This window comes from Alternaria metachromatica (genome assembly GCF_023757995.1).
Source record: "Alternaria metachromatica strain BMP 0045 chromosome Unknown scaffold_23, whole genome shotgun sequence".
In the NCBI taxonomy this organism is placed as follows: Eukaryota; Fungi; Ascomycota; class Dothideomycetes; order Pleosporales; family Pleosporaceae; genus Alternaria; species Alternaria metachromatica.
In genome coordinates this window covers 180,484-205,022 of record NW_026055514.1, presented here as the reverse complement: position 1 = coordinate 205,022, position 24,539 = coordinate 180,484, and the positions used below count along the sequence as shown (strand labels likewise).

Genomic DNA, 24,539 nt, shown 5'->3' with positions numbered 1-24,539 from the left:
GACAATCGAACAAACAGTGCCACGCTGATCTCACATCATCTTGACTCTCCACATGCGGGCTCAGCCAGTGTCTGCTGTACATGCGAACCAGTGGCGTTGATGCAGGATGCCTTCAGCCCTACGAAGATGCCGGGACCCCACATCGGCATAGGTGCCATCTCCTTCCCCACATCCGGTTATATACTCTCCCGTCGCTGGCTGCATTGGCAACCAAACATCGAATTGCTTTGCCTGATTTCTATACAGCGAATCCGTTTGGCGATAGAAACTTGGGAGTTCTTTCGACATGGCTTTCGACGAGTTGAACGACAAAATTACACCTGCCGTATGTACCTCTAACGGCCCCACATCTGCATCCTCGATACTCTTTGGCATGTTCAAACACACGAGGTCGCCATTGGAACTTATTCTTCTTTGATGAACGAAGACATCAAATATTGAGAACCTGACTGACTATATTCCCAGAACCCCAGCCGGGAAACATCACCAAACCGCGGCTCCTCCGTCCATCAATCCATCGCCATACCCAAGCCCTGCAAACCACTCCGACAATGGCAGCAGGAACAAAACATCGACCGCGATGCCCAAATCAAACTCACGAAACTAGTGCACATGCGCTACCAACACCCTGATCTAGACGAAATAACCACCTTTCTCCGTGACTTCGGCATGAGCGTAGTCCAAAAAGCCCCAGGCAAGAAATGGTTCAAAGGCTACGGCTCAGACCAATACGTTTACTACGCACAAGAAGGAGAAAAAAAGTTCCTCGGCGGCTGTTTCGAAGTAGAAAGCTACGCCGAGCTAGAGAAAGCGTCGAAAGTCGCGGGTGCTGGACCTATCGAAGAGTTGACCGACGCACCAGGCGGCGGCCACATGATCACATTGCACGACCCCGAAGGCTTCCCCATAAACCTAATCCACGGCCAGACCAAAAAGGACCCAGGCCCATTTCCCGAAGTCCTAACAACAAACTACGAAAACGAAAAGCCCCGCATCGCGCGCTTCCAACGCTTCAAACCCGGTCCCGCCGCCGTCCACAAACTAGGCCACTACGGCCTCTGTGTCCAAAACTTCCAATCCGAAATGCAATGGTACACCCGCACCTTCAACATCGTCCCCACCGATTTCCTCTACATCAACCCCAACCCCTCCGACCCCTCCCTCCCCCAACAAAAAGACGTAGCCATCTTCGCGCACCTCGACCTCGGTCCGGCTTACACGGACCACCACACCATTTTCCTGTCCAGCAACCCCACTTCCCATGTGCATCATTGCAGTTTCGAAGTCCACGACTTTGATACACAGAATTTGGGGCATGAGTGGTTGGCGAGTAAGGGGTATAAGAGTGTTTGGGGTGTTGGACGGCATATATTGGGGAGTCAGCTTTTTGATTATTGGTGGGATACGACGGGCAATATGATTGAGCATTATGCGGATGGGGATTTGGTGAATGAGGAGACGCCGGTGGGGTGGGGGGAGGCGGGGGATGAGAGTTTGGCGGTTTGGGGGCCCGAGGTGCCGAGTTGGTTTTTGGATTGATTTAGGTGGGGGTTTGGAAGTGTGCGGATGGGGTTGTGTATACTCGGTCTTTTCGCTTGGAGATAAGGACCATATACGTTCTGGACTCCCATACCATCTACAATAGACTTGATCTACCACTCCCTCGCCCTTCCCCACCCCCTATCCGTAACCCCATCATTCCCAAAATACCGTCCACTAACCGCCTCGCTTTCCTCTCCCAACCCCCCATCTCTATCCCCTCCCTTACCAAGCTGCCCAACCCCCAACCTCACCGGTATCCTCGCCCCCTCCTCCAACGTCTTCGGCGGCCTCCCAATCTGATTCCCCATATCACTATCCACCCACCCAGGACAACAGCAATTCACCAACACGCCCTCATTTTCACGTGCCAGGACCACTGTCAAAGCATTCATCAGCGCTTTGCTGACCTGATACGATTTCGGCGGCGCGCCGAACCCGGCGGCTTCTTGGGATGAGGATTTCACGGCGTTGATGTATTCTTGCGCGAGGGTGTCGACGTCGGAGATGGAAGTCGCGGAGCGGAAATGGGATGCAGTTGTACTGGGGTAGTTTGACAAGGAGGAAGCGGTGCTGGATACGTTTACTATGCGGGCGTTTGGTGTGGACGACATTTTTCCTTCCGAGAGGAAGAGTTGACACATTTGTTTTGTGCCGTGGTAGTTCACGTTGATGACTTGTTCGGCGGCATCGGGAGTCTCGTTGTTGTTGCTGTTTATGCCGGCGTTGTTGATCAAGACGTCTATTTTGCCGCTGTCGTTGAGCGCGGTTTTGAGGAAGGATGTTATGGATGATTTGTCTGAGACGTCGAGTTTGGCGTAGCGGATCTCGTTAGGAGGTTTGGCTTGGATTTTGAGGTCTACGCCGCCGCGGGATGTGGCGTAGATGTGGAGGGGTTGTGGGTGTTGGGTGTTGGCGAGGAGGTTGATGATGCCATGGCCAATTCCGCGGTTTGAGCCGGTGACGACTATTGTTAATGGGGATGCCATAGTTTCTAGAAATTGTCGAGATTGATGGTTCTGAGTTGTATCTTCTTCAGAAACTACTGCAGATATATTTATGTACCTAGGTACTTAGATGTGTTCTTGTGAGAGTGGTGATGTCAGGCACGATCCATGACGTAGCGATCTTCACTTGACCACATGTAGCGAGAGAAGAAAGGAAAACATCGAATGCACTTTAGTCAGTGAGCAACGGTGTGATATCAACAGAACTTGTATTTTCGTATCACTATACAGCGCGCGAAAATTGAAGAAGCTCTAGCGACAGGACCTGGTACCAGCTGCCCTGTCCTTCTACTAAGCTCTCCTTGGTTAGTCTCCGTACTCATGGTGCTGTTTCTGATGAACGCACGCATTTAGCACATCTCACTCCCTCCATGGGCCCCTTCAGCGTGACAGGGGCTTGCTATCCAGAAGCTCTCCAATCTTCCCCGCCAACCACTCTTCAGCCTCGGGCCAGTCGTCTCGCCCCAGGAGCATGTTGAACTCATTGAGGTCTGTGCGACGCAGTTCTGGTATCTCAAGCATAATCTTCTTGATAAGCTCGGGGGCAGACATTGAACTGGTCAGTACTTCTACGATCGCGTGGTACATGCCTGACTTAGCGGTGAAGCGTGCTTCGGCACATCCGGTCTCCTCCATAGCCTTGGTATAGACTTGACGATAGTGGTCCAGTTGGTATCCCATGCATGGGTAGTCGTGCAGAGTAAAGCAAGTGTGCCAATCATGGCGGAGAAAAAAGGGAAGTGAGGCGTAACCCACGAAACGTGGACTTGTGAAGACACTCCAGTCTAAAATGCCTGTAACATTGCCATCATCGTCGGCGAGAATATTATGGAGGGAGAGATCATTCCCCAGGACAAAGGTTTCTTCCTCGCTAGCCTCGGCGTTAGACGCTTTGGAGGTCCTGATGACGGGATGCGAAAAGATGATGTCGAGCACTTTCCGGTAGCCTAGCGCTCTAAGACGGGTGTTCGGACCCAAGGTATCCAGTTCCTCCGAATCTAGGGGCGGCCAAATAGTCTTGAAGTTAGGAGTCAAGTACTCGATACTTGACGCGAATGGTCCGTACTGGTAGACCTGAGTGTCAGACTCCAGGTCTTCATGCGTGAGGTCGGATTCATCCTTCCAGCGAGATACATAATCAACATCATGCGTCTCACTGCTCTCCCCGTCCGTAAACGCAGGAATGCCAATGCCCTTGAACTCAACCTTTTGTAGCCCTGCCATAGCCTTGGCAAGTGAACGCAATAGGTTCACACGCTTTACCTCAGTTTCCTTTGAGATACGGACTGCGGTAATGTGGCTCATGTCCGAGGCATCTTCAAACCAAATCTCATGCGCACGACGGCCAGGTAAACGCTTCATAAGTATGTAAGGCGCACCTAGGTTGGATCCCTCTACAGACTCTGCTGATGCGATGACCTCTGGGGCCGGAACATCCGTGTGCTGAAAGAGGTACTTCATAAGACCAATTTCATTTCTCAGATTGTGGGCGTCTCCCGCTCGCCAGCGAGGTTGCGTGCCCACGGATGGCACCGATACGACGTAGTCTTGATCACCCTGATCTTTGTGGCGGACTTGAAGCGTCACAACGAGGTTCATTTCGCCCTCGTAGCGCGAGAGAATTTCGACATCTGCACGCTCAAGCTGGCCGCTGGGATCCACGGATAGCAGGACAATATCCTTGAACTTGTCGTCTGGAATTTGTCGAAGAGTCTCCCAGTCGTGGCGTTTTAGGTTAAGAGCAAGGTGAACGCTTTCATCGTCATCAACAATGTAGCGCTCGTGGTCGTCATCATCATCATCAGACACTGGTTCGTCCAAGCCAATGCCAGAACCAATGCCGCCATCCTCGGTCTCTTCGTTCCCCTTAGGTTTTGAGGGCTGGTTTCGATAAGTCTTGTTTTGGTTGGCATGTTCGTCGGCTGGAACGCTGTCCGAGTCAACTGTCGACTCCTGCGCGGTCATGCCAATGTCTAGACTGGCCAACGCGGATGTTATCTTCTCGTCTTCCGATGACATGCTGGTCTGAAGCGGTGATTTGGATCGTCGGATGTAAGTTATGTGTGAGGAGGGTAAGTGGGGAAGTTATGGTTGAGCTGTAAAGAAGGCGTAGGGTTTCGGAAGGTGAGTAGTGATGTGGGAGAATAGTGGAAGAACTTATAGTCGAGAGAGGTGCTAGCTCATAGGGTGAAATGAAGCCGCAGACTCATCTGAGAACGATGGCGAGTACTGGCCTGCTAGAGGTTCAGAGTGAATGCGGTCGCATTGTTCGACAGCCGGAAACCCCAGACTTGTCACGCCAAATCATACTGACACTTGGCAATAGCGTGAATTCTGTCACACCCCTCTCGACTATGCGTGTAGGCCATTTCAATTTTGTCTACAAGATTGAGTGTGGTCCAGGAGTGACAGGCATACTGTTGTGCCGTTACTTTCACCCCACAGCCATGGCAAGTAATGGCCCTGCAGAGGTAGAGGTACGAAGTCAGTATATGTCTCACATGCACTTCGTACAGTCAGAACTTACCCTGGTTTCGCAGCGTTCATCTCGCCGTCGTGCCCATAAAGCTACAACGACCACAGATACGCGAAAGGTGACATTGAGTTCTTCAAGTATGCTCGTAATAAGAAGCTCGCGCATGCTCAGGCTAGACTTCAGGGCCGGGTTTTGTCTCGCGACTGGTGGCAAAGGTGGCCCGTATGAAGCTTGACACGATGAGGGCCAGCCCGGCACTAAGTAGTTATGTTGATAAACGTAAGAGATGAACACGCGCACCGACAGTCGAAAATGACATCTGGACAGAAGTCCGCAAAACGCAGAGGGTAAGACGCAGCTCCAACGCGGACGCGCGTAACAAGGAGCTCGGCGATCGGCAATTAGTCAGCGACGCGGTTTGGTGGTCAGTGCTCCAAAGTTCCTTCCAACTCGAACCTCATCCACATCTCATCACCAAACACCACACTTCACCAAAAGCATCGAGACATCTGAGAAGTCATTTCATTCATCACAAACTGATTCTTTACGCTTAAGGCGTCCTGATAAGAAGAGATTTCTATGCCTCGCGCATATCTCACGAACTCCAGGTTCTCTCGCCAAGCTTATGCTGATCCTACAGTGCATCGCAGCGCAGCCAGTGGTTACCATTATGTCTGATCATCCTGCAATTTTCACATCGCATCTCAGTACCTGCGATTTCTTATCAACGCAAAACGATGTTCGGGTGCTGACTGGTTACGGAACTACATTCGTCAGCGATAGCAAAGAATTGCGCCGATTCTACGCGGAAACAAATCAATATCTCATTGAAGTACTTACACAACCGGGACACGTTGATCAGTCTTTCTTCTTCCGCTTTGCTGCAGCTATTGCCTCTTTCATACTCTCCGGCTTCGGCAACTTGGCCCTGGACTTGGAAGAAGCGGCTTTTGCTGCTCTCTCAGCTGCTCTGGCTTTCTTGGAGTCTTTTGCTCCCCTTTCTCGCTGCTGATTGGCTTCTCTGATAGCCTGGTTATAGGACATATAAGAGGCGGCATCATTATATGCTTCTTCGTTTGTCTCTTCCTCCTCGAGTATACTATGGAGAGCTGCTGGCTTTCGAGGAGTTGCATTTGCTTCTGCAGAATTGTCTTCTAAGGAGCGATCGTTGCTGGTATCAGATATGGTGAGCTGCAAATCCCTATCTGCTACCTTAACGATCTCGCAGATCTCAGCGGGCGAACCGTCTGGCGAGACCTTCAGAACTCGAACAAAGCTCGGTTGACCACTGATCAGACCCATGCACATAGTGAACGGGAAGCGGATATCTCCGAGCTTGGGTAAGTCCATCTGCCATCCGATCTGCTCGTGGGGGAACTTGCTCGGGAGCTCATACTCCAAATTCTTCTTCGCCATCTGGAAAAAGCGGTTATCTTCATACTCGCCGTAATGGTGTAACGAGCAACCATGAGGAGATTCTACTCCGAATCGGTTGCCGCAGAACCGCCACTGGCCATTGGCCATCTGAATGGGTACGCAGCAGTATGCAAGATGCAGCCGCTCGAAGCAACTGCGCTTGATTGTGCCACATCCAGGCTCTATACAGTGGTGCCCTTCCATGTCGCATGTCATTCGCCAAATGTTGCAATAACGGCCACTCCAGGAGACTACCCAACCGGGCCCATAGAGTCGCAAGAAGGGCAAACTGAATACTGCCATGGTAGATATTATCAAAGATAACGGACCAGAACTTTGAGCTTCGAGATCTTGTAACTGGGTCGTTAAGGGAGCAAAGAATGTCTTTTGCTGGGTATTTGATCAACAGTGGAGTTGAATGTGCGCGTACTGATATTGGACAGTAAAGCCAGGGCATTCTGCGAACTTTTAAACCAGCAAGAACTGGGCCGTGTGAAAGGCATAAGTGCAAGCTATCGCTTCCTGATCGCATTTACCGGCAGCAGTGAATCACAAAGAATACGGTCAAAGCTTTCGACTCTTGCAATACATAAACACATTCTCACTTGGACCTTTCAACCATCTGCTACCCTCTCACGATCACGAGTGGCCAACTCAACTCTACTAGCTATGGGAATTCTAAACAAGATCACAAGCCTATGGCCGAATCGTCAACTGAAGGTGACGACACTCAATGCATCTTCCGTCATCCCGCCTGCACTCAACGCCATGGAAGCTCCCGGATCAGGAAAGGCATCGCGCATGCTGGCTTCTTTGCGGAGACTGTTTCACTATAAACACGGTCGGGCCGTCTCGCCCAAGACCTACGAAGAACGCACATCCGAAACCAGCGACGACGTGTACCAGCTCGAACCGCTCACACTCAGCCTCGAGCTGGAGTCCAGTGGTGGGTGGGAAGTTGATGGCATCTTCCGAGGGTCCGATATCGCTGAGCCCGGTGTGCACCAGATCACAAACGAAGACTTTGCGCAGTCGTCCGATGACCATGTCAACATTGCGAAAGACAATCACGTTCTTAACAAAGTAGACAAAGGATCAATCGCTTGCGAAAGCACCGCAAATGACGACAAACGTACAATCCAAGAAGCTGGGAGCCAATCCACCGTCATCTCGACTCAGAACTTTGAGCTTGCTGGGTCCATCTTCGATGACGTACATCAACAGGATAGCTACACGACTACGAACGGATCAACTACGGTTATTCGTTCCCTGAAAAAGGTTATGGGCGACACGTCGACGGCAGTAAACCTTCATAATGACATGTTGGAGAGCTTGGACGTGCCTTCGGATCCTTCGAGCCGTAGCCAGCAAATGGATAGCGCATCCTCGCGAAACATACAAGCATGTCAAGAAGATGATAATCTTCTGATTCCGAGTAACACGACGCAGTCGCAAGACGGCAATACATGCACAACTGCAAAGAGTGAAGCAGATACTGGTACTGAGGACGATCGCGACACCACCGTCAGGACAGATGCATCTGAAGCCGGGATGTCTCGCTTTGATTGGGAAAAGATTCGCGCAATTCCTGATTCGACATTCAGACAGCTGCTGCATTCGGTTATCGAGAGCTACAGCTCCGTCAATATTGCTTTAGAGGAGTGTCATGTTACGCGACGCATGGATGGCGGATTCCATCACGTTGTGTTCATGGCAGTCGTCAAAGACGAGCCTTCCAACCGTCTTGTCGAACGATATGTTTTCAGAGTCCCTGCTATTGGAACTGCAGCCAGGTGGCAGCCAGGCGATCAGCACAACCTCTGCTGCGAAGTGACCTTGATGCAGTGGCTGCGAAACAAAACTTCCATTCCGGTACCAGAAGTCGTTGACTTCGCTCTAGATATCGAGACCTCTTTCATCGGCGCACCATACATCTTGATGAAGCGCATGCCAGGAAAAGCCGCGCAAAACGTCTGGTATGACAAGCCTAGTGATCGCAATCATGTCACTACCAACTGCGTTTCTCCACAAACGGAAAAGAAGCGTTGTAATATTCTGCGTTCACTGGCGCAGTGTATGTCGCAGCTAAGAGACGTGAGCTTCAATGAGGTTGGTCTTGTAGATTGCAAGGACGCACTTTCTTTGGGCGCGACGCCAACAACTACAGTCTCATATCGCTGGAAGCCGCCGTACGAACTCACTGCGGAGGATCTTGGAGGACCAAGCCAAGTGTACACATATGGACCATTCAAGAAGAACCTGGACTACTGGAAACTGAACTTGGAGGAGAGCTGGCCTGCGATCCCTGAATACGATCCAGATGTTGATCAAGATATACTGAACATGGTATCTGGAAAACGCAAGATCATCGACATGCTTCACGACCACTCTACGATCGCCGCTTCGAAAAAAGACCCCGCAGATGCCGACGAGAAGGAGACCTTCGTCATCCGTCATCCTGATCTCGATCTACAGAATATTCTCGTAGATGACGACGGCAACGTTACAGGCATCATTGACTGGGATAACTGTCTCGCCGTCCCTCGCTGTATCGGCTTTGCTTCACTACCCGACTTCCTCCGCCGCGATTGGAACAGGGACTTTTCTCTCGCTGACTCACCCCACATGCCCACATGGGAGATTCAGAAGTACGCGGATATCTATGCCGATGCCATGGCAGAAACTGGTTGCTCCGACGCGAGATACACGCGTAAGTCTGGCATGTATCGTGCTATTGCTGGTGCAATTACGCAGGGCAGCGTTACGGATGTGATTGAGAAGCTCTTCGCTCATATTCCAGGATTGAGGATGAGTAATGCTGAGGAGCTTCAGCGACTGATAGGTGGAGGATGGGTTGAAGGTGAGGAGTATATCAGGAAGGCGCTTGGGGAGTTGTTAGAGCCCAGTAGCCGCTTTACTTGATTCGCTTGTGTTCAAGTGGCGGATACCCACCCCCAGCTGGGACGCCTAAACTGCAAAGACGGAATCGGCATACATTCAGGCAACCATACACATCAACATCTGAGTCATCCACTTCACTACATAGAATTCCTCTTATTACCATCATTGTTGTACAACTCTCCCCATTTCCGTTTATCAGTCTACAAAGACAATCAGAATACCACAATGGCTGACGATCGATGCGGGAACTGCTACGAATGCACACGCTACCAAGATCAAGTGGACGCCACCCAAGAAGCCGCACACGAACCAATACCCAGCGACACAAAGTCCACTGGTATTACCCTAGCCGAAAATGTCGATCTACAATGCGCTCGCACGAAAAGAAACCATGAACCATTAGCATGGTCTCTAGATCCATCAAACGTCCAACCCCAGAACAACTGCCGCCTCTTCACGTCATTTCCTCTGGAACTCAGAGTGATAATCTATACCTACGCCCTCAAAGACACAGCCTCCTATCCCATCGACTACCTTGGTCCCAAAGACCCCATACCAGTCGTCCACGTCAAATACCTCGGTCACGGTCAAAATGCTAGGAGTTTGGCGGGCGGGAGACCTGTGCATCCTTCTGATATAACGGTTTCCCTTCTCTTGACTTGTAAAGCGGTGTATCTGGAGACGTGGAACATGCCATTGAAGGTGAATGCATCCATGTGGTATGCATTCACCTTCAATCTTCGAAGCGCTAGAATGCCAGCATGGCAACTAGCACAGATACGCGGACTAGACATCACAATCAAGCAGCGCGAGTTGGAAAACGGGAAGCTGGGGGATGTCTTGAAAGAGATGGGAGGAAACGCTAGACACCAGGGCGCATACGTGGTGCCTATGCGCTGTTTCCGCGATGGAGAATGGGCGAAGATGGAGGGGTGCTCACGCATTCTTGACGACAATGTTCTTGTACCGGCTACAGTCGACTTATCGAATACACAACCTCAGCGCCTGAACGATATTCTAGACCGTCTTCCCACCCCCACGGAATTTATGCTACCATCATGTCGCAGCCTCCACGTCACCCTCGCTCAACCTCTAACCCATCTCACTCTGCGTCTCACACGCACCGACTGGTCAACATGGAACGTAGCCAAAAACCTTCATCTCGACCCATCCTTCGGACGCTACAACCTCGACGAGGGCCGCCCCTCGGCCAAAGCAATGCGTCTGCGCGCTGAGCAGCGCAAGGCTGGTCGGCATCCGCGGCTCCACTCGCAGTCTTGGGGCGCGCATGTTGTTTCTGCGCTGCCTGATCTGAAGACGCTGACGCTGGTGCTGGAAACATTCGAGGCTAGGAAGGAGGAGTTGGAACGCGTTGTGCAGTATGCGAAGATGTGGAGGTTTGGGTTTGGTGGTGATGGGGAAGAAGAGGGGAAGGGGAAAGAGTGGGCATTAGTTTGGGATGGGGATGTAGTGGAAAGGCGGTGGAAGAGAGATTTGGGAGAGACTGTGGTATCGAGGCGTGATCGTAGGCTTTTGCGGCCGGGGCCGTCGTGTCATGATTGTAATGATTTTGAGGTGAGGACTCTGCGGTACGTTAGGACGACAGTGGTGGAGTAGTTTGCGCTGTAATTCAGGCTTCTCGTTTGATGCTGGATTTCGCGCATAGTTTAACAGACGAGGTTGCCAGGCACTTTACATCTTGCTGCCACCCTCTTGCGGTACCTTGACAACAACCTTACCCCAGCTATTGCGACCACCCAATGCCTTTAGCGCCGCGGGTACACTGTCAAGTCCAACGTATTCCACATCGGTAAAAGCAGTGCCCTTGTATTTCCCCTCCTTGACAAGCTGGAATATGCCGTCCCAGACCTTATCCTGCATCTCCGGCTCATTGATCGCATATGCGCCCCAATGCAATCCCACAACACTAACGTTCTTGAGCAAGATGCGGTTCGTAGCCATCTTCTCGATATCGCCTGCCGCAAACCCGATGACCAGTAGTCTGCCGTTCCAAGCCGTGCACTTCATAGACTGAGCGATCAGACCAACAGGGTCGTATACGATATCCACGCCCCGGCCCTTGGGAGTGAGCTTCTTCACTTGCTCGGGCCAATCTTTGTCGCGGTAGGAGACGGCGTAGTCTGCGCCGAAAGAACGCGCAACGTCGAGTTTGTGCGATGTGCCAGCGGTAGCTACGACGGTCGCGCCGAAGGCTTTGGCGATTTGCACGGCGGCGAGACCGACGCCGCCGGCTGCTGCATGGACGAGTACCCAGTCGCCTACAGAGCAGTGTTAGTCTCTACATGGGAAGATAAACAGGGTTCGGAGTTCCGCTGACTTACCCTTCTTGATGCCTGCTCTAGTTACCAGACCAGCATAGCTCGTCGGCGCTGTAACAAATACACCAGCGGCATCCTCGAAACTCCATCCCTCGGGTACAGGCTTGAGTCTCTCTTCTGTGCAAACGATGTGTGTTGCGTAGCCGCCTTGGGAAGCACCAAAGACCTTGTCGCCCTCCTTGAACTTTGGTGTCTTGCCTCCTGCGAGCGAGGTCGGCGCTTTGAGGACAACGCCGGAGAACTCTGAACCGGCTACCCAAGGAAATGCAGGTTGGTGTTGGTATTTGCCGCGGATCTGGAGGAGATCGAAGAAGTTGGTTGCTGAGGCGTGGATGGCGATTAGGTACTCGTTCGATTTTGGAGTCGGAGTTGGGAGGTCGAGGACCTTGAGATCCTCTGGCCCCTGGGAGAGTTAGAGATGAAGCAGGTATCCTGGCATGAGGATACTTACGTTGACATATTCCTTGATCTGTATGCCTTTCATGTTGAGGTTTGACGGATATATATGGTAGCAAACAGCTTAAATTGTTGGATATAAGAGAGGTTCAGTCAGGAGCTCGAAGATGATTTCGGGTAGATAGAACAGACGCGGGCGCCATTGTAGTTTGCATGACGGCCGACAGCTACTCAACGCTCAAAAGATACCTCGGCTGGCTTCCCCGGCCAATCTCCGCTCCTGCCCCCACCCGGCGGCTTGGCGCGCGTGTCTTAGTCAGCGGAAGCCGCGCGATATGCACGGGCACGCGCTAAGAAACGGCAGGGTACCAGGTGCGGGTCCAGTGACGTTCTACTGCCTTCCAATCCTATCCAAAGCTAATGACAACCTCTCGCACAGTCAAACATCTCTGCTGCTATACACCACTCACACTCGCCAAGGACACGTATTAATTCACAGTCAACAGTCATACCCAGGCTGCTCTATTCCTCCCAGTGCTTGTAGAGCTTCCTATCACTACCCCACGCTCGTAAATCAGCGACCATGGCCGACGACGCCGCCACAACCACCGAGGACACGCAGATCACCTTCAATGTCAAGGCTGCAAACGACCAGAAGCACGTTCTCACACTAGCCCAAACCACCACAGTTGCCGACCTCAAGGCCAAGCTCTCGACGTCGGAATACGCAGATGTTCCCGCCGAACGCCAACGCCTGATATACTCCGGTCGCGTACTGAAGGACCACGACACACTCGCTAGCGTCAAGATCAAGGATGGCCACACAGTTCATCTCGTCAAGGGTGCCGCCAGCAACGTACGAAACCAAGGCACGGCAGGCACAGCAAGCGGGGGCAACACCCAGACGCCACAGGTGCCGACCAACATTGCTGCAGGAACAGGCAACAACCCTCTCGCTGGGCTCACAGGCGCGCGCTATGCCGGTTTTCACGGTCTACCAGGAATGGACACTTTCGGACCAGACGGTGGCGTAAGTCTAGAATAACCCGACATTCAACATGGACATTTACTGACACGTGGTAGATGGGCGGCCCTCCGACAAACCCTGAAGCGTTACTAGAGCAAATGGAGAACCCCATGTTCCTATCGCAGATGAACGAGGCTATGAACAACCCAGCAGTAGTAGAAATGATGCTGCAGAGCCCCATGGTAAGTTTGTTTCCTCTTTCTACTATGCGTTGTCTAATCTGAGATAGATCCGCGACAACCCGATGCTTCAGCAAGTCCTCCGAAACCCCGAAATGCGCCGTATGATGTTCAGCCCAGAGATGATGCGCATGCAACTGCAGATGCAGCGGAATATGGGCCCCACAGGCCCGAGTTTCCCAGCCCCAGGAGCCACCGACAACACTACACAGCCAGGTTCGACTGCAACAGGCGAAGGCACAACCGCGACACCGAACCAGCCTAATACGACCGGACCAACAGACCCATTCTCCGCATTCGGTACAGCCGGTGGTGCCGCAGGCGCTGGAGCAAACCCCTTCGCCAATCTATTTGCTGGAGGCCAGAATCCTTTGGCTCCTCAGCAACAGGGTGGTGCGGCACAAAACACACAAGACGCCTCGGGCACATTCCCCAACTTGTTTGGTGGAGCTGGCGCACAAGGCGGACAAGCGAACCCGTTCGCGGCGGCCGCCCAAAGGATGATGCAGGACCCAGAAGCCATGCGCAACATGATGCAGATGATGGGCGGCGCAGGAGGCGCAGGAGCAAACCCATTCGCAGCCTTTGGCGGTCAAGACGCAGCAGGAGCTCCAGGAGGCGAAGCAGGCCAACAAGCCGGCGGCAACCCCTTCGCCGCACTCTTCGGCCCCGGCGGATTCGGCGGCGCAGGCGGCTTCGGTGCGCCACCAGCCCCAGCAGACAACCGGCCACCTGAGGAAATCTACGAGGTACAACTCAGGCAGCTCAACGAAATGGGCTTCTACGAGTTCGACCGCAACGTCGCCGCCCTACGGCGCAGCGGCGGCAACGTCCAAGGCGCAATCGAGCACCTTCTCGGCGGCGGAGCGTAGCGCGCTTTCCCCCGCATCTTCTTGCTCCCCGTGCCCCCAGAAGGACCATACTTGACGCAGGACGAATTATAGGAAATCGAACGTTATGAAGAAAGAGAAAGAGAGCGGCGATTAGCTGAGGACGACGACGCTGGTGACGATATCGAGGGTGTCGAGGAGGCTTATGATAGTGACGAGGATTGGTCGTTTGAGTTTGAGGATGATGAGACGCTCGTTGCGTTTGATGGACTCAAGAAGTGAGTGATATTGATGATGACGATGAGCGGTGGTAATCATTTGGTAAGGCGTACACGGGAGCGTGTAGATAGATAGTACAGATACCAAGCAGTAGGCAACACAATAATGCCGATTCGTACAACATATTTTGCACGATGGCTTTGTGGTGAACATGATATGGAGAGTAGCATCCTTGATTTCAGTCTACGTTGATTTACAAAACAGATTATTGCTACTTCGTCTTGAATCACATGCAGTTTTTGTCTTATTCGATTCACCTCTGATTAAACCCCCGCATAGATGAGAAAAGCGCTCGCAACTTTAAAAAACGCCAGGCTAAAACCTTCCAACGGTAGCCTTGTATTTCCTCTTCAACCATTCTGTCCAAAACGCACACGAACATCAACAAGAAACGCCATGACCATGCAGCAAAAAAAGAAACCACGACTACGAGAAAACCCGAAAGTATGAATACCCCCGACCAGATTTCCGCTCAGAAGACAGGCTAAGCCTGTCCATAGCGTCCGACAACGACTAGTCACGGACGCTCAATCCCGAGCGATCGGTAAACATGCGGGTGGCAATGTTCATGGCGAGGAGTTCCTGGAAGAGCAGCTTGGCGGCGTAGGGGATGTGGATTTGGGAGATGCGGGTTTTGTTGTGGCAGGGGCGGCATTCGTAGAGGCCCTTTTTGAGTTGGCTGGATGGAAGAGTTAGTTAAAAGACGCTCGGGGGAGACGCTTTGGGGGGTGAAGATGGGAGAGGGGGAAACTTACGCAATAGGACTCATCAGACCGCAGATGTCGCACACGTGTACGGTGTACGCGTCTGAGACGGTAAAGAGACGTTCTTTCAAGAAGGCGGCGGCGCCGTGCGCAATCATACAGTCACGTTCCATCTCTCCGAAACGAAGGCCACCGTCCCTAGCACGACCCTCGACAGGCTGGCGAGTAAGGATTTGAAGGGGACCACGCGCACGAGCGTGGATCTTGTCGTCGACCATATGCCTAAGACGCTGGTAGTATGTCGGGCCCAAGAAAATTTGCGTGCGCATCTTCTTGCCGGTGTGCCCGTTGTACATGATTTCGAAACCACGCTTTTGGTAGCCGGCGTCCTCGAGCAGACCGGAGACTTGGTCGACGGTGATGTCGGTGAAGGGTGTGGCGTCTCCTTCTTGTCCGGTGATGGCGCCGACTTTCGAGAGTAGACACTCGATCAAATGGGCAATTGTCATACGGGAGGGAATGGCGTGGGGGTTGATGATCAGATCGGGGGTGAGGCCTTCCTTGGAGAAAGGCATGTCTTCTTGACGGTAAGTGATACCAATGGTTCCCTTTTGTCCGTGACGAGAAGCGAACTTGTCACCGATTTGCGGTACCTTGGTCGTTCGTGTACGGACCTTGACGAAGCGGAGTCCCTCAGTATTGGTAGTGAACAGTACTTGGTCGACAATACCGTTCTCGGTGCTACGCAGTGGTGTTGAGACGTCACGCTTGGTGTGGAGAGTAGTCTTCTGGCCGAGCTCCTGAGCGTCGGTGGCAATGGGCGCGGTCTTTCCGATGATGATATCGTCACCGGACACACGCACACCAGGCGCAACGACACCATCATCATCGAGCTTGTCGTATGTTCCACCCTTCAGACGAAGTGTATCGGCACGCGTAGGCTTCTCGAACTGCTCCAGAACGTTGACACCGATGCGCTTCTCCTGCTCCGTGTACGCACGGTAGAACAGACTCCTGAAGAGTCCACGATCGATACTGCTCTGGTTCATGATAACGGAATCTTCCTGATTGTAACCACCGTATGTGGCAATGGCGACGATGGCATTTTGACCGGCTGGAAGCTCACGGAACTTGAGGTACTCCATCGATCGAGTAGTAGCCAAAGGCTTCTGGGGGTAGTATAGGACGTTCATCATGGTTTCCATGCGCAGCGCGAAGTTGGTGAGGGCGACACCCATGGCTTGTTTACCCATGGCAGATTGGTAGGTGTTACGGGGCGACTGGTTGTGATCGGGGAAAGGAATGATACTGGCACAAATACCCAGGATCATGGCCGGGTGAATCTCGCAATGAGTGTAGGCGTGGATGCGTGGGTCTGGTAGTGGCTTGAGACGGCGAAGACGGTGCTCGCCTTCGGTAGATCGCTCAGCCGCAGGTAGGCCCATCTTCATCTCTCGCCACTCTTCCAGATCCTCAGGAGAGAATGTTATCATGGCAGTCTCCTCCTCCTCGGCATCGAGGTATTCCACAACACCATCCTGGATAAGACCTCTCCAGCCGTATGTGGCTTGCTCGACCTCATCCTGACTCCATCCCTGTCGCGTGCTTGTCTCCATCTGTTCCTGCTTGAGCTTGTTACTGATCTCCTTGGTAAAGATGAGGTGGTTGCGGTTCGGTTTCCGAATGTCGTTCTCAACAACGAACAATGGTCTCATGACACGGCCGGCATCTGTGAAGATCTTGAATTCTCGGTCACGAATGTCACGAATCAAACTCATCTCGTAAGATAGAGTTCCGTTTCGTCGCAGCTCCTGCACGACTGTGACAAGTTGTTGGGCGTTGGAGTGAACACCAACCCAGACACCATTAACGAAGACCTTGGTCGCATCTGGGTTCTGGTTTTGGTCGTACTCTTCGAGAAGCTGCATGTTTCGCTGTGTCATGAAGTCGATGATAGGCGACGCGTCGCTACCGACACTGACGTAGCACATCAAAGACAAGTTCTTGACCAGACCACAAGCTTGTCCTTCAGGAGTCTCGGCAGGGCAAACAAGACCCCAATGGGAGTTGTGAAGTTGTCGCGGCTTGGCTAGCTTGCCGTCACGACCGACTGGGGTGTTCGTTCGACGCAAATGCGACAATGTGGAGGCGTAAGTGTATCGGTTCAACACCTGGGACACACCAGCCTTGGCGGAAGCGGCCTTCTTCTGGTCACCCCAGTTGCCCGTTGCCAAAGAGTACTTCAGACCATTTGTGATGATGCTGGCCTTGACAGCCATCTGAACGTTGAAGTCCTGGTTGTTCTCAACGCATCGCTGGAGGTACTTGTACACGTCCTTGGTGAGCTTCAGGAAGAGAATACGGAACAAGTTGGCAACCAGAGGTCCAGCGAGATCCAGACGCTTTTTACCGAAGTGATCACGATCGTCCTCGTCGCGACGACCCAGCACACACTGCAAAAGGCGGTGGATCATGTAACCAAAGAAGTAGGCCTTGCGTGTGTCCTGGCCCTCTTTTTGGGAAATATGCGGCAAGAATTCTCGCTGCATAATGTCCCTCGCGAACTTGAGACGTCTGTCCTTCGTGCCTGAGTTGGCACCGCGCTTGGCAATAAAGTCAAGAGCGGTCTCTCGGTCCTGGACAACTGAACCCTCCTCTATACTGGGCTTCAACAGCTCCAGCATTTGTGTGTCGGTACGGTCGTAGACGATGTGGCTCAGAATCTCTTCGTCGGAGACGATGCCGAGCGCGCGGAAGACGATGGCCATGGGCACGTCCGCCTTGATGTATGGGAGGGTGGCGTATGCGAAGGGACCGGGGATACGTTTTCCGGGACCTGCGAGTGAGTTCTCCGCCCACTTGATGTTGAAAGATGAGATCAACCGGGTGCCCTTCTCGACCGCACTTCGAATCTCGGCAATCCATGGAATGGGACCCTGCTTCTTTCGGAAGACCTGTACAATGTTCGCTGCACTGCGCTCCTGGGCGATGAGCACTTTTTCACTTCCGTTGATAACGAAATATCCACCCTGATCGTATGGGCACTCATTCAGAGCGAACAGGTCCGCATCGGACTGCGCTCGCAAATGGCAGAGCTCTGACCGCAACATGACGGGAAGCTTTCCGATGAAGACTCGCGCCGCAGCGCCATCGTCCATTGGCATGTCTTCGCGCTCCCACCGGATCTGCGATGGTCCGCCTGTGTAGCCGCCCTCCATTTCCTCGTCATCGCCTTCCTCCGGTTCGCGTCCCTCGCGGGCGACCATGATTCGGTTCTCGATATCGGCCAACATGGCACCGGAGTAGGTGAGATTACGTAGACGCGCCTCGTGAGGGTAAAGTTGCACCGTGGTGCCGTCGCCTTCTGTGTGTGTTGGCCGCGCCAGGTAGACGCGCCCGAATTTAATTTCATAGCGGCGCTTGATGATGGGGTTCTCCTCCTCATCGGGGTTGTAGGGCGTATTTTGCTCGAGAATGACGCTGCCGTTTTCTTTTACGATATCCTGGATTGTGTTGCGCGTGAATTCATCGTACGAGTCGAGCTGCTGCGAGACCAGACCCTTGGTGTCGAAGAAGGAGCTGATGACCGCCCAGCAGTCCTCGGGCAAGACGCGGTTCTCCTCATCCTCGTACTCGTCCTCCATACCGTCGTAGTCGTACGGCTCGGCCATGATCGCGACTGGGTTGATTAGGCGCGGGGAGGTGAAGGGGGGTGGGTGAGTGCGGACGTGTAGTGTCCTGTCTGTTCTGTATGCGACGGCGGCGACCGCCTCTCAAAGGACGTTCGGAGCTAACGCTACCCGTCTTAGCGCCACCGCGTATCACGTGACTCCACTAGCGTTCTAGATTCCACACAGTCCACCAGTGTCTTCCAGTTCCTGCATCTTTCCTATTTCACGGCAGCTTGCATTTTGCTTCCAGATTCCGCATTTCGGGCCCAGACTTCCACTCAGCCCAGTCTCCACATTTGCACTATACTGGACTCTCGAAGTTGGAGGCCTTAAACACTAGCACTGGATCCTCGTGTCTCCAATCACTGGTGACCGGACGCCTTCCAATGTCAAGAACTGGCGAATACGTCTACATACCGCCGACAAGCCACACTTGCGATCTAGCCCTGTGGTCGCGACAGCATTCATTCTTCAAACCTATTCGGGATGCATCATTTTATGCACTAACGCGAAATGTGCTCCATATGTCGATCATTACATTCTGGGCAGTGCGTGATGGCTCAAGAAGGCTGAAATGGCTGGCTGAACAAAGTATGGGTGTCGCCTTGTCCAGTCGCCAGGTCAAGTTGGGGAAGAGTCGGGGACGATGAGCTGGAAGAACGAAGGCATATATAAGAGCTGTGAATGCGACAATAGGACCATCAGACACTTCGGAAAGCTCATATATACACGGTGGCAACATGCATCTCTCACATACTTTCTTCGCCGGCGCTCTCTTGCTTGCATTTGAAGCTAGCGCAACTGCTACGACAAAGTCCTACGTTACTTGTATCACCAAGCAAGGTCCAAAGCCGGTTGCTACCGTCAAGACAACGTCTCGCATCTTGACGGTACCTTTCTATGGCTTCAAGTTCACAACGAAGACGCCTACCTATGTCGTCACTCCTCCACCTGTTACCGCCACGGTCACCGCCACAGCGACGAGCGTGATGACTGAGACCCACACTCAAGAGACCGACACGTTCACTGAAACTCTCACGACTACCGACACAGTCCTAGTAACAGTCACGGGCACCACGAGCGTAACAGACACCGCCACTCTCACTGTCACGCTTACCGCTGCGACAACGACTGTAGTACCTCCTGCAAATTTCCAGCCCATCCAATCAACCTTCCCCAACAGGAAGCGAAGATCCGCCAGCCTCTCCGAAACATCATCGAACGAAGCCGCACTAGAAGAACGGGGCCAAGAACAGCGGATCTTCTTGAACAAAGGCGGAAAACCAACATGCTCACCTGCCGTCTACCCTACAGCAGTGGCCTGCGTCGGCATCGCAAAGGTGATCAGCACTTCAACCATCACTCGGACTGCGAAGAAGACCAAGACTGTCAAAACGTCAGCGCCTACCTCTACCGTTACTACTACTACAACTGAGGTCAGCACGACCACGCTTACTCCCATCCGCGCATCAACAACAGTCACTGTACCCACTGGCACAGTCATTACGCAAGTGCAGATCCAGCCCACTACCCTCACATATTTTGCTACCCAAACGATTGAAGTAGCCGAACCAGCTTCTACTTACTACGCCGCCTGCGGCCCCGACAACATGATTACCAGTATCAACGGCAAGGGCTTCGACTCCTTCGGGACCGCCGGCTTGCCGCAATTTCTCAATGATGTCGGGTCGGCCTATGATTGCTGCGCCGCCTGTATTTCCACACCCACCTGTGTCGGAACTTCGTATCAGCCTGGCAATACCTTTTGTATCCTCTTGACACGAGACAATGGTGCTTGCGATGGTGGATCCCAAGGAGCAAGCATCTCACTGCAGAACGGACCATCGAGCGGGTCGATAATAATTAGCAATGGGATTTGTGGAAAGTTCTATCTTCAAGGAAGTTGATCTTGATATCACGAGTGGCTGCTATGGACACTTTCAGGTAGTCAAGCATTCAATGATGAACATCTTTTCGTGCTATCATCGCCATCGCTGCGTTCCCCTGTGAGCGGTTGAGTCATTGAGCGACATAACTGAGTAACATAACCTTGCCACCACTCAACGCCATCCCTCCTACCCCCATAAATACCCAAGGCGCATATATCCAGCCCCAGTACCAACCATCTTAATACATCCCATGATACACAGCCAATCTATCCAACACCATAATTTCCAGGTCCACCCCTGCCTTAGCGAAAGCCTCGCTCACCACCTCCGGTAGTATGAACTTGCAACTCGGCCAGCTGCCACGCTCCTGCTTCCAACAACCACCTCCATCATGAGCGCAAAGGCTCTCGCTCATTCGAACTCGGCGCAAGCTGCGCAGTTGGAGCAACGCCGGTATCCAACCACACCACTTTAGTCTCTCCGGTTCAGACAGCTCCTGGAATTGCCGCATCTTCGTCCCACCCGTGGCGAATATACCAGATGGGTATCTGAACCAGATCCCTAGTTCGCGTAACTTCGGTGGTAAGAGAGTCGTGATATCGCTCCTGAGCTCAAAGCCCACGCGGTTGGGATTTGCTTTCAGGCTACCGCATGACAATTCCTCGAAAAACGCAAAAGCCGGCACATGTAGAATCCGCAAGGCGGTAAAATTGGTGAATCCAGTTGGGCTCCAAGGTCTCTGCGGTACTTCGTAGCATGTGCCAGGCAGGATAGTGAGTTCTCGTAGCGTCTGTTGAGTCGCCCATAAATTAGCGATGCTGCCATCTAGGCCCAGTGTGGGCGCGCCGTCGAGGTACCATGTGAAGCGCAATTTCTCCAGTTGACTAGCAGTGCCAGCTTTCTTCACAGCAGCACGTCCATTGTGTATTGATGGATATGCACACCATTTGTAGTCAATGGAGGTGAGATTTTTGAAGTTGACTGTGTCAAACCATTGGATCGAGGGCGCGGTAAAATTCCCGAGCGCTGCGTGCGTGATATTCTCTCGTACGACTAGTGTTTTGGCGGTGGACAAACCGAAGAGCCAAGTTGACATGGCTAAGTGATGCTCAGGACAGTCTATGCTGATAGGTGTGGTAGTGTGATCTCTCAGCCTGTATTTGACGTTAGCTCCTTGCCGACAATCACGTTTGGTCAGTAATCTTACATTTGAGCAATCTCGGATGATGCGTCCATTTGCTCAAATGTTGATCGCGGATCGTCCAGGATAAAGATAGTCAAGTTTTGTAAATTCGCAAGTTTGGCGAGAATCCCCCGAATCGCGTCTCGTTCGAGGGATAGTTTGCCATATGGGTACGCGCCTTCGAGCTGGCAATCGATTCGTAGCGTTTGTACTGAGCCGGCGAGATGCGGGGCGGCTGTGAGCGCGGTCAAGAGCATCGAGCAGCGTCCATTATGAACTGGAGTATGTTGCGCAGGTACTTGGATGTCGCAGTAGAGAAGTTGCTGGGCTGATGCTCTGAAGCTGCGGTGTGTCTATCAAGCTGTTAGCACAAAGAATGAGAGGTCTTAGTACCGCGTTGGCAAAGCATAGCAAGGGGGCTATATACTAGTAATAAGTTAGCAAGATATCTTAAGAGCTATTCGTGGCGGCTACTTTGCCCTTAATCAGAGCAAGCCAGGCATCCTTGTCGGCGAGATAGGCGAAGATCTTGTCCAATGTCTCGTTGGCGAAAGTTGTAATCTTCGATTCAGACATGATGTGTTGTAGAAGGTCACAAATTGTTCGACTCTACTCAAGTTCCGGGTGTTGAGAATGCGAGCTTTTTAGATGTGGAAGCAGGTGGGTATTAGAGTGCGCGGTGGCCGAGTTAGACTGGTGGTACCTATAGCGTGGATCTGGTAGTGATTGGCAATGTGAAGACCACCATTTTGCAGACCGTGCATTGAGTCCCAGAGCGTGGAATATCTCGCCATTCAAGCAATCCACATATCTTGACAGTTTCCCTTCCTCTCCTCCCAGATCTCTCCCTTCATGATTCCATGAACATAAGCATCACCTATGAACTCCCACGTGCCTACACCCTCCCGCAATATGAGCGGTGTCACAACGCCCCCAACTAGTACGACATGGTCTCCAAGCCGACATATACTGGGTACCAGAGCATGATAAGTTATCTTAGAGTCTACAAGATCGACCATTCGTGCGCCCTTGCGATTCAACATATGCCCCACCATAGCCCTGAACTGCGCTTCGGGATTTACCCAGCCGAAGAGGCGAAGCATACGCTCAATCAAGACTACCGCGATGTAGCAAGTCAAATAGCCGTGGATATTGAATGTGTAAAGAAGCCGCAAGAGTCGCTGGCGCCTCTCAAAGGCGGCATAAGCGCTTCTTTTGGCTCCTGGGGTGTTTTGTAGTTCGCCAGCCATGAAGGTCTCGTACATGGCTTCAGTCGCAGACTCGCCGGTCGCAGGGTACACTTGCTTGTCGTGCTGGGGTCGAAAGAGAACCTCCCACTCATGAACTTGATGCATGTTGAATTGTAGTATGCTTGCTTGTTCAAGTAACGATTGGCGAAGTGGGGCTTTGCGCGCTAGCCAACGGCGTGGTGTGAGTTGCGTGACCTTTGCGACTGTAACTCCAGACAGCCTCAGCATCTTGGGCAAGTCCATTGGGTAGGTACCAGGGTCTGGAGGCATGTTATACGCCTCAAGACCGAAGCCGGGTTCAAATAAAGAGTTGTCCGAAGCATGGTAATCGCGCACTGTGTAAGCATCATCGGCGAGCATTTCGGCTCTAACCAGCGACATAGGAGTTGCTTCTGTCCACCGCCAGTCCGGAACCCACGATGGGAGTGCCAGTTTGTATTTCGGATCGCCTTCTTCGAGGGGGGTAGTAACGAGACGAGGCACGTGGAGGATTGCCACTTGCCCCTTCTGAAGCGTGCGCGCAGCCAATCGAGTGTACAGTATCTCCGGCGTAAGGTTCTTGTCGTAGTCTGGCTCGATTCCCACATCTTCCAATGCCTTTTTACACCTCATACCGTAGAAAGCGTAAATCTTGTCCCTAGAATCACCGGCAAAACAAACTCGATGTCTCAGCAGCGTCCCAGGCCAATCGAGATCGACGCCATTGGCAAATTCCATCTCACTAAGCTTCATGAGGATGACGTTGCTTAGCCTAGCTCCTTCATAAAATTCCCACAGCCACAGTTGACTCGTCAAAAGATACAGATATGCAGCCAGCAGCGAATTCCAGGGTATCTTGGCGCTTCCACACATGAACCACACCGAACTAGAAACCACGACTTCTTGCATGATCCAGGATCGCTCGAAGTAAGGCCGATCTAGCAACCTCAGCAGCGTCTCGAGTGCCGGGTCGCCTACCTTGACCTTAACGCGAACATCTTTCTCTTTCTCTTCCTCCAGTGTCAAGACTATTTGTTTCTGTTCCGCCATTTCTCGTCGGTAGGTTGTGTGTAGTCCAGAAGCGTATTCGAACGCTGCTTCTACCCCCGCCTCTTTCGGACCCAGCCAGCTCACAGTGACAGAAGCCTTCATGTAGATCTGTCGCATCTTTGGTACTTGCGCGGTCTTCTCCTCATCATCTTTCTGGTTCAAGCACACGCTGTCGACCCACAGAGTGCGTGCTTTCTGCCAACGCCATCCTCGAATCTCGTACAGTAACGGTATTAACGTGCGGGGTATTTCGAGGATGTTGTCATTCTCCAGATCACGAGGTGGGGCCGCATTGGTGATATGGATGGTAGCGTTGTGTGGCTCACGACCCCAATTATAGGAGAGGGCGTAGAACTTCGGAGCTTTCGACAACAACGTTGTATACAATCGACCGGTGATAGGGCCACTTGGAGGACCCCTGTGA

The 24,539-nt window shown here is 52.5% G+C and overlaps 10 protein-coding genes across 10 annotated transcripts; 3 read left to right on the top strand and 7 right to left on the bottom strand.

The window, feature by feature from the left end:
* Positions 1-286: 286 nt before the first annotated feature.
* Positions 287-1,539, top strand: J4E83_008274 (uncharacterized protein; the record flags this gene model as incomplete). Its single annotated transcript, XM_049335171.1, has 2 exons — positions 287-325; positions 466-1,539. The coding sequence occupies 2 exons, from the start codon at positions 287-289 to the stop codon at positions 1,537-1,539; spliced, it is 1,113 nt and encodes a 370-aa protein (XP_049185710.1).
* A 225-nt stretch (positions 1,540-1,764) lies between these two features.
* Positions 1,765-2,528, bottom strand: J4E83_008273 (uncharacterized protein; the record flags this gene model as incomplete). Its single annotated transcript, XM_049335170.1, has 2 exons — positions 1,765-1,838; positions 1,907-2,528. 2 exons carry the CDS (start codon positions 2,526-2,528, stop codon positions 1,765-1,767), a joined length of 696 nt encoding a protein of 231 aa, XP_049185709.1.
* A 399-nt stretch (positions 2,529-2,927) lies between these two features.
* Positions 2,928-4,565, bottom strand: J4E83_008272 (uncharacterized protein; the record flags this gene model as incomplete). Its single annotated transcript, XM_049335169.1, has 1 exon — positions 2,928-4,565. One exon carries the CDS (start codon positions 4,563-4,565, stop codon positions 2,928-2,930), a length of 1,638 nt encoding a protein of 545 aa, XP_049185708.1.
* A 1,315-nt stretch (positions 4,566-5,880) lies between these two features.
* J4E83_008271 (uncharacterized protein) lies at positions 5,881-6,546 on the bottom strand (the record flags this gene model as incomplete). Its single annotated transcript, XM_049335168.1, has 1 exon — positions 5,881-6,546. One exon carries the CDS (start codon positions 6,544-6,546, stop codon positions 5,881-5,883), a length of 666 nt encoding a protein of 221 aa, XP_049185707.1.
* A 561-nt stretch (positions 6,547-7,107) lies between these two features.
* J4E83_008270 (uncharacterized protein) lies at positions 7,108-9,360 on the top strand (the record flags this gene model as incomplete). Its single annotated transcript, XM_049335167.1, has 1 exon — positions 7,108-9,360. One exon carries the CDS (start codon positions 7,108-7,110, stop codon positions 9,358-9,360), a length of 2,253 nt encoding a protein of 750 aa, XP_049185706.1.
* A 1,671-nt stretch (positions 9,361-11,031) lies between these two features.
* J4E83_008269 (uncharacterized protein) lies at positions 11,032-12,162 on the bottom strand (the record flags this gene model as incomplete). Its single annotated transcript, XM_049335166.1, has 3 exons — positions 11,032-11,618; positions 11,682-12,081; positions 12,130-12,162. 3 exons carry the CDS (start codon positions 12,160-12,162, stop codon positions 11,032-11,034), a joined length of 1,020 nt encoding a protein of 339 aa, XP_049185705.1.
* A 495-nt stretch (positions 12,163-12,657) lies between these two features.
* Positions 12,658-14,152, top strand: J4E83_008268 (uncharacterized protein; the record flags this gene model as incomplete). The annotated part of the gene is made up of 3 exons (XM_049335165.1): positions 12,658-13,104; positions 13,158-13,283; positions 13,331-14,152. 3 exons carry the CDS (start codon positions 12,658-12,660, stop codon positions 14,150-14,152), a joined length of 1,395 nt encoding a protein of 464 aa, XP_049185704.1.
* Positions 14,153-14,902: 750 nt separating this feature from the next.
* On the bottom strand, positions 14,903-18,764 carry RPB2 (DNA-directed RNA polymerase II subunit RPB2; the record flags this gene model as incomplete). The annotated part of the gene is made up of 2 exons (XM_049335164.1): positions 14,903-15,068; positions 15,145-18,764. 2 exons carry the CDS (start codon positions 18,762-18,764, stop codon positions 14,903-14,905), a joined length of 3,786 nt encoding a protein of 1,261 aa, XP_049185703.1.
* Positions 18,765-21,856: 3,092 nt separating this feature from the next.
* J4E83_008266 (uncharacterized protein) lies at positions 21,857-22,412 on the bottom strand (the record flags this gene model as incomplete). The annotated part of the gene is made up of 2 exons (XM_049335163.1): positions 21,857-22,189; positions 22,311-22,412. The coding sequence occupies 2 exons, from the start codon at positions 22,410-22,412 to the stop codon at positions 21,857-21,859; spliced, it is 435 nt and encodes a 144-aa protein (XP_049185702.1).
* Positions 22,413-22,630: 218 nt separating this feature from the next.
* Positions 22,631-24,323, bottom strand: J4E83_008265 (uncharacterized protein; the record flags this gene model as incomplete). Its single annotated transcript, XM_049335162.1, has 2 exons — positions 22,631-24,284; positions 24,319-24,323. 2 exons carry the CDS (start codon positions 24,321-24,323, stop codon positions 22,631-22,633), a joined length of 1,659 nt encoding a protein of 552 aa, XP_049185701.1.
* Positions 24,324-24,539: the final 216 nt, after the last annotated feature.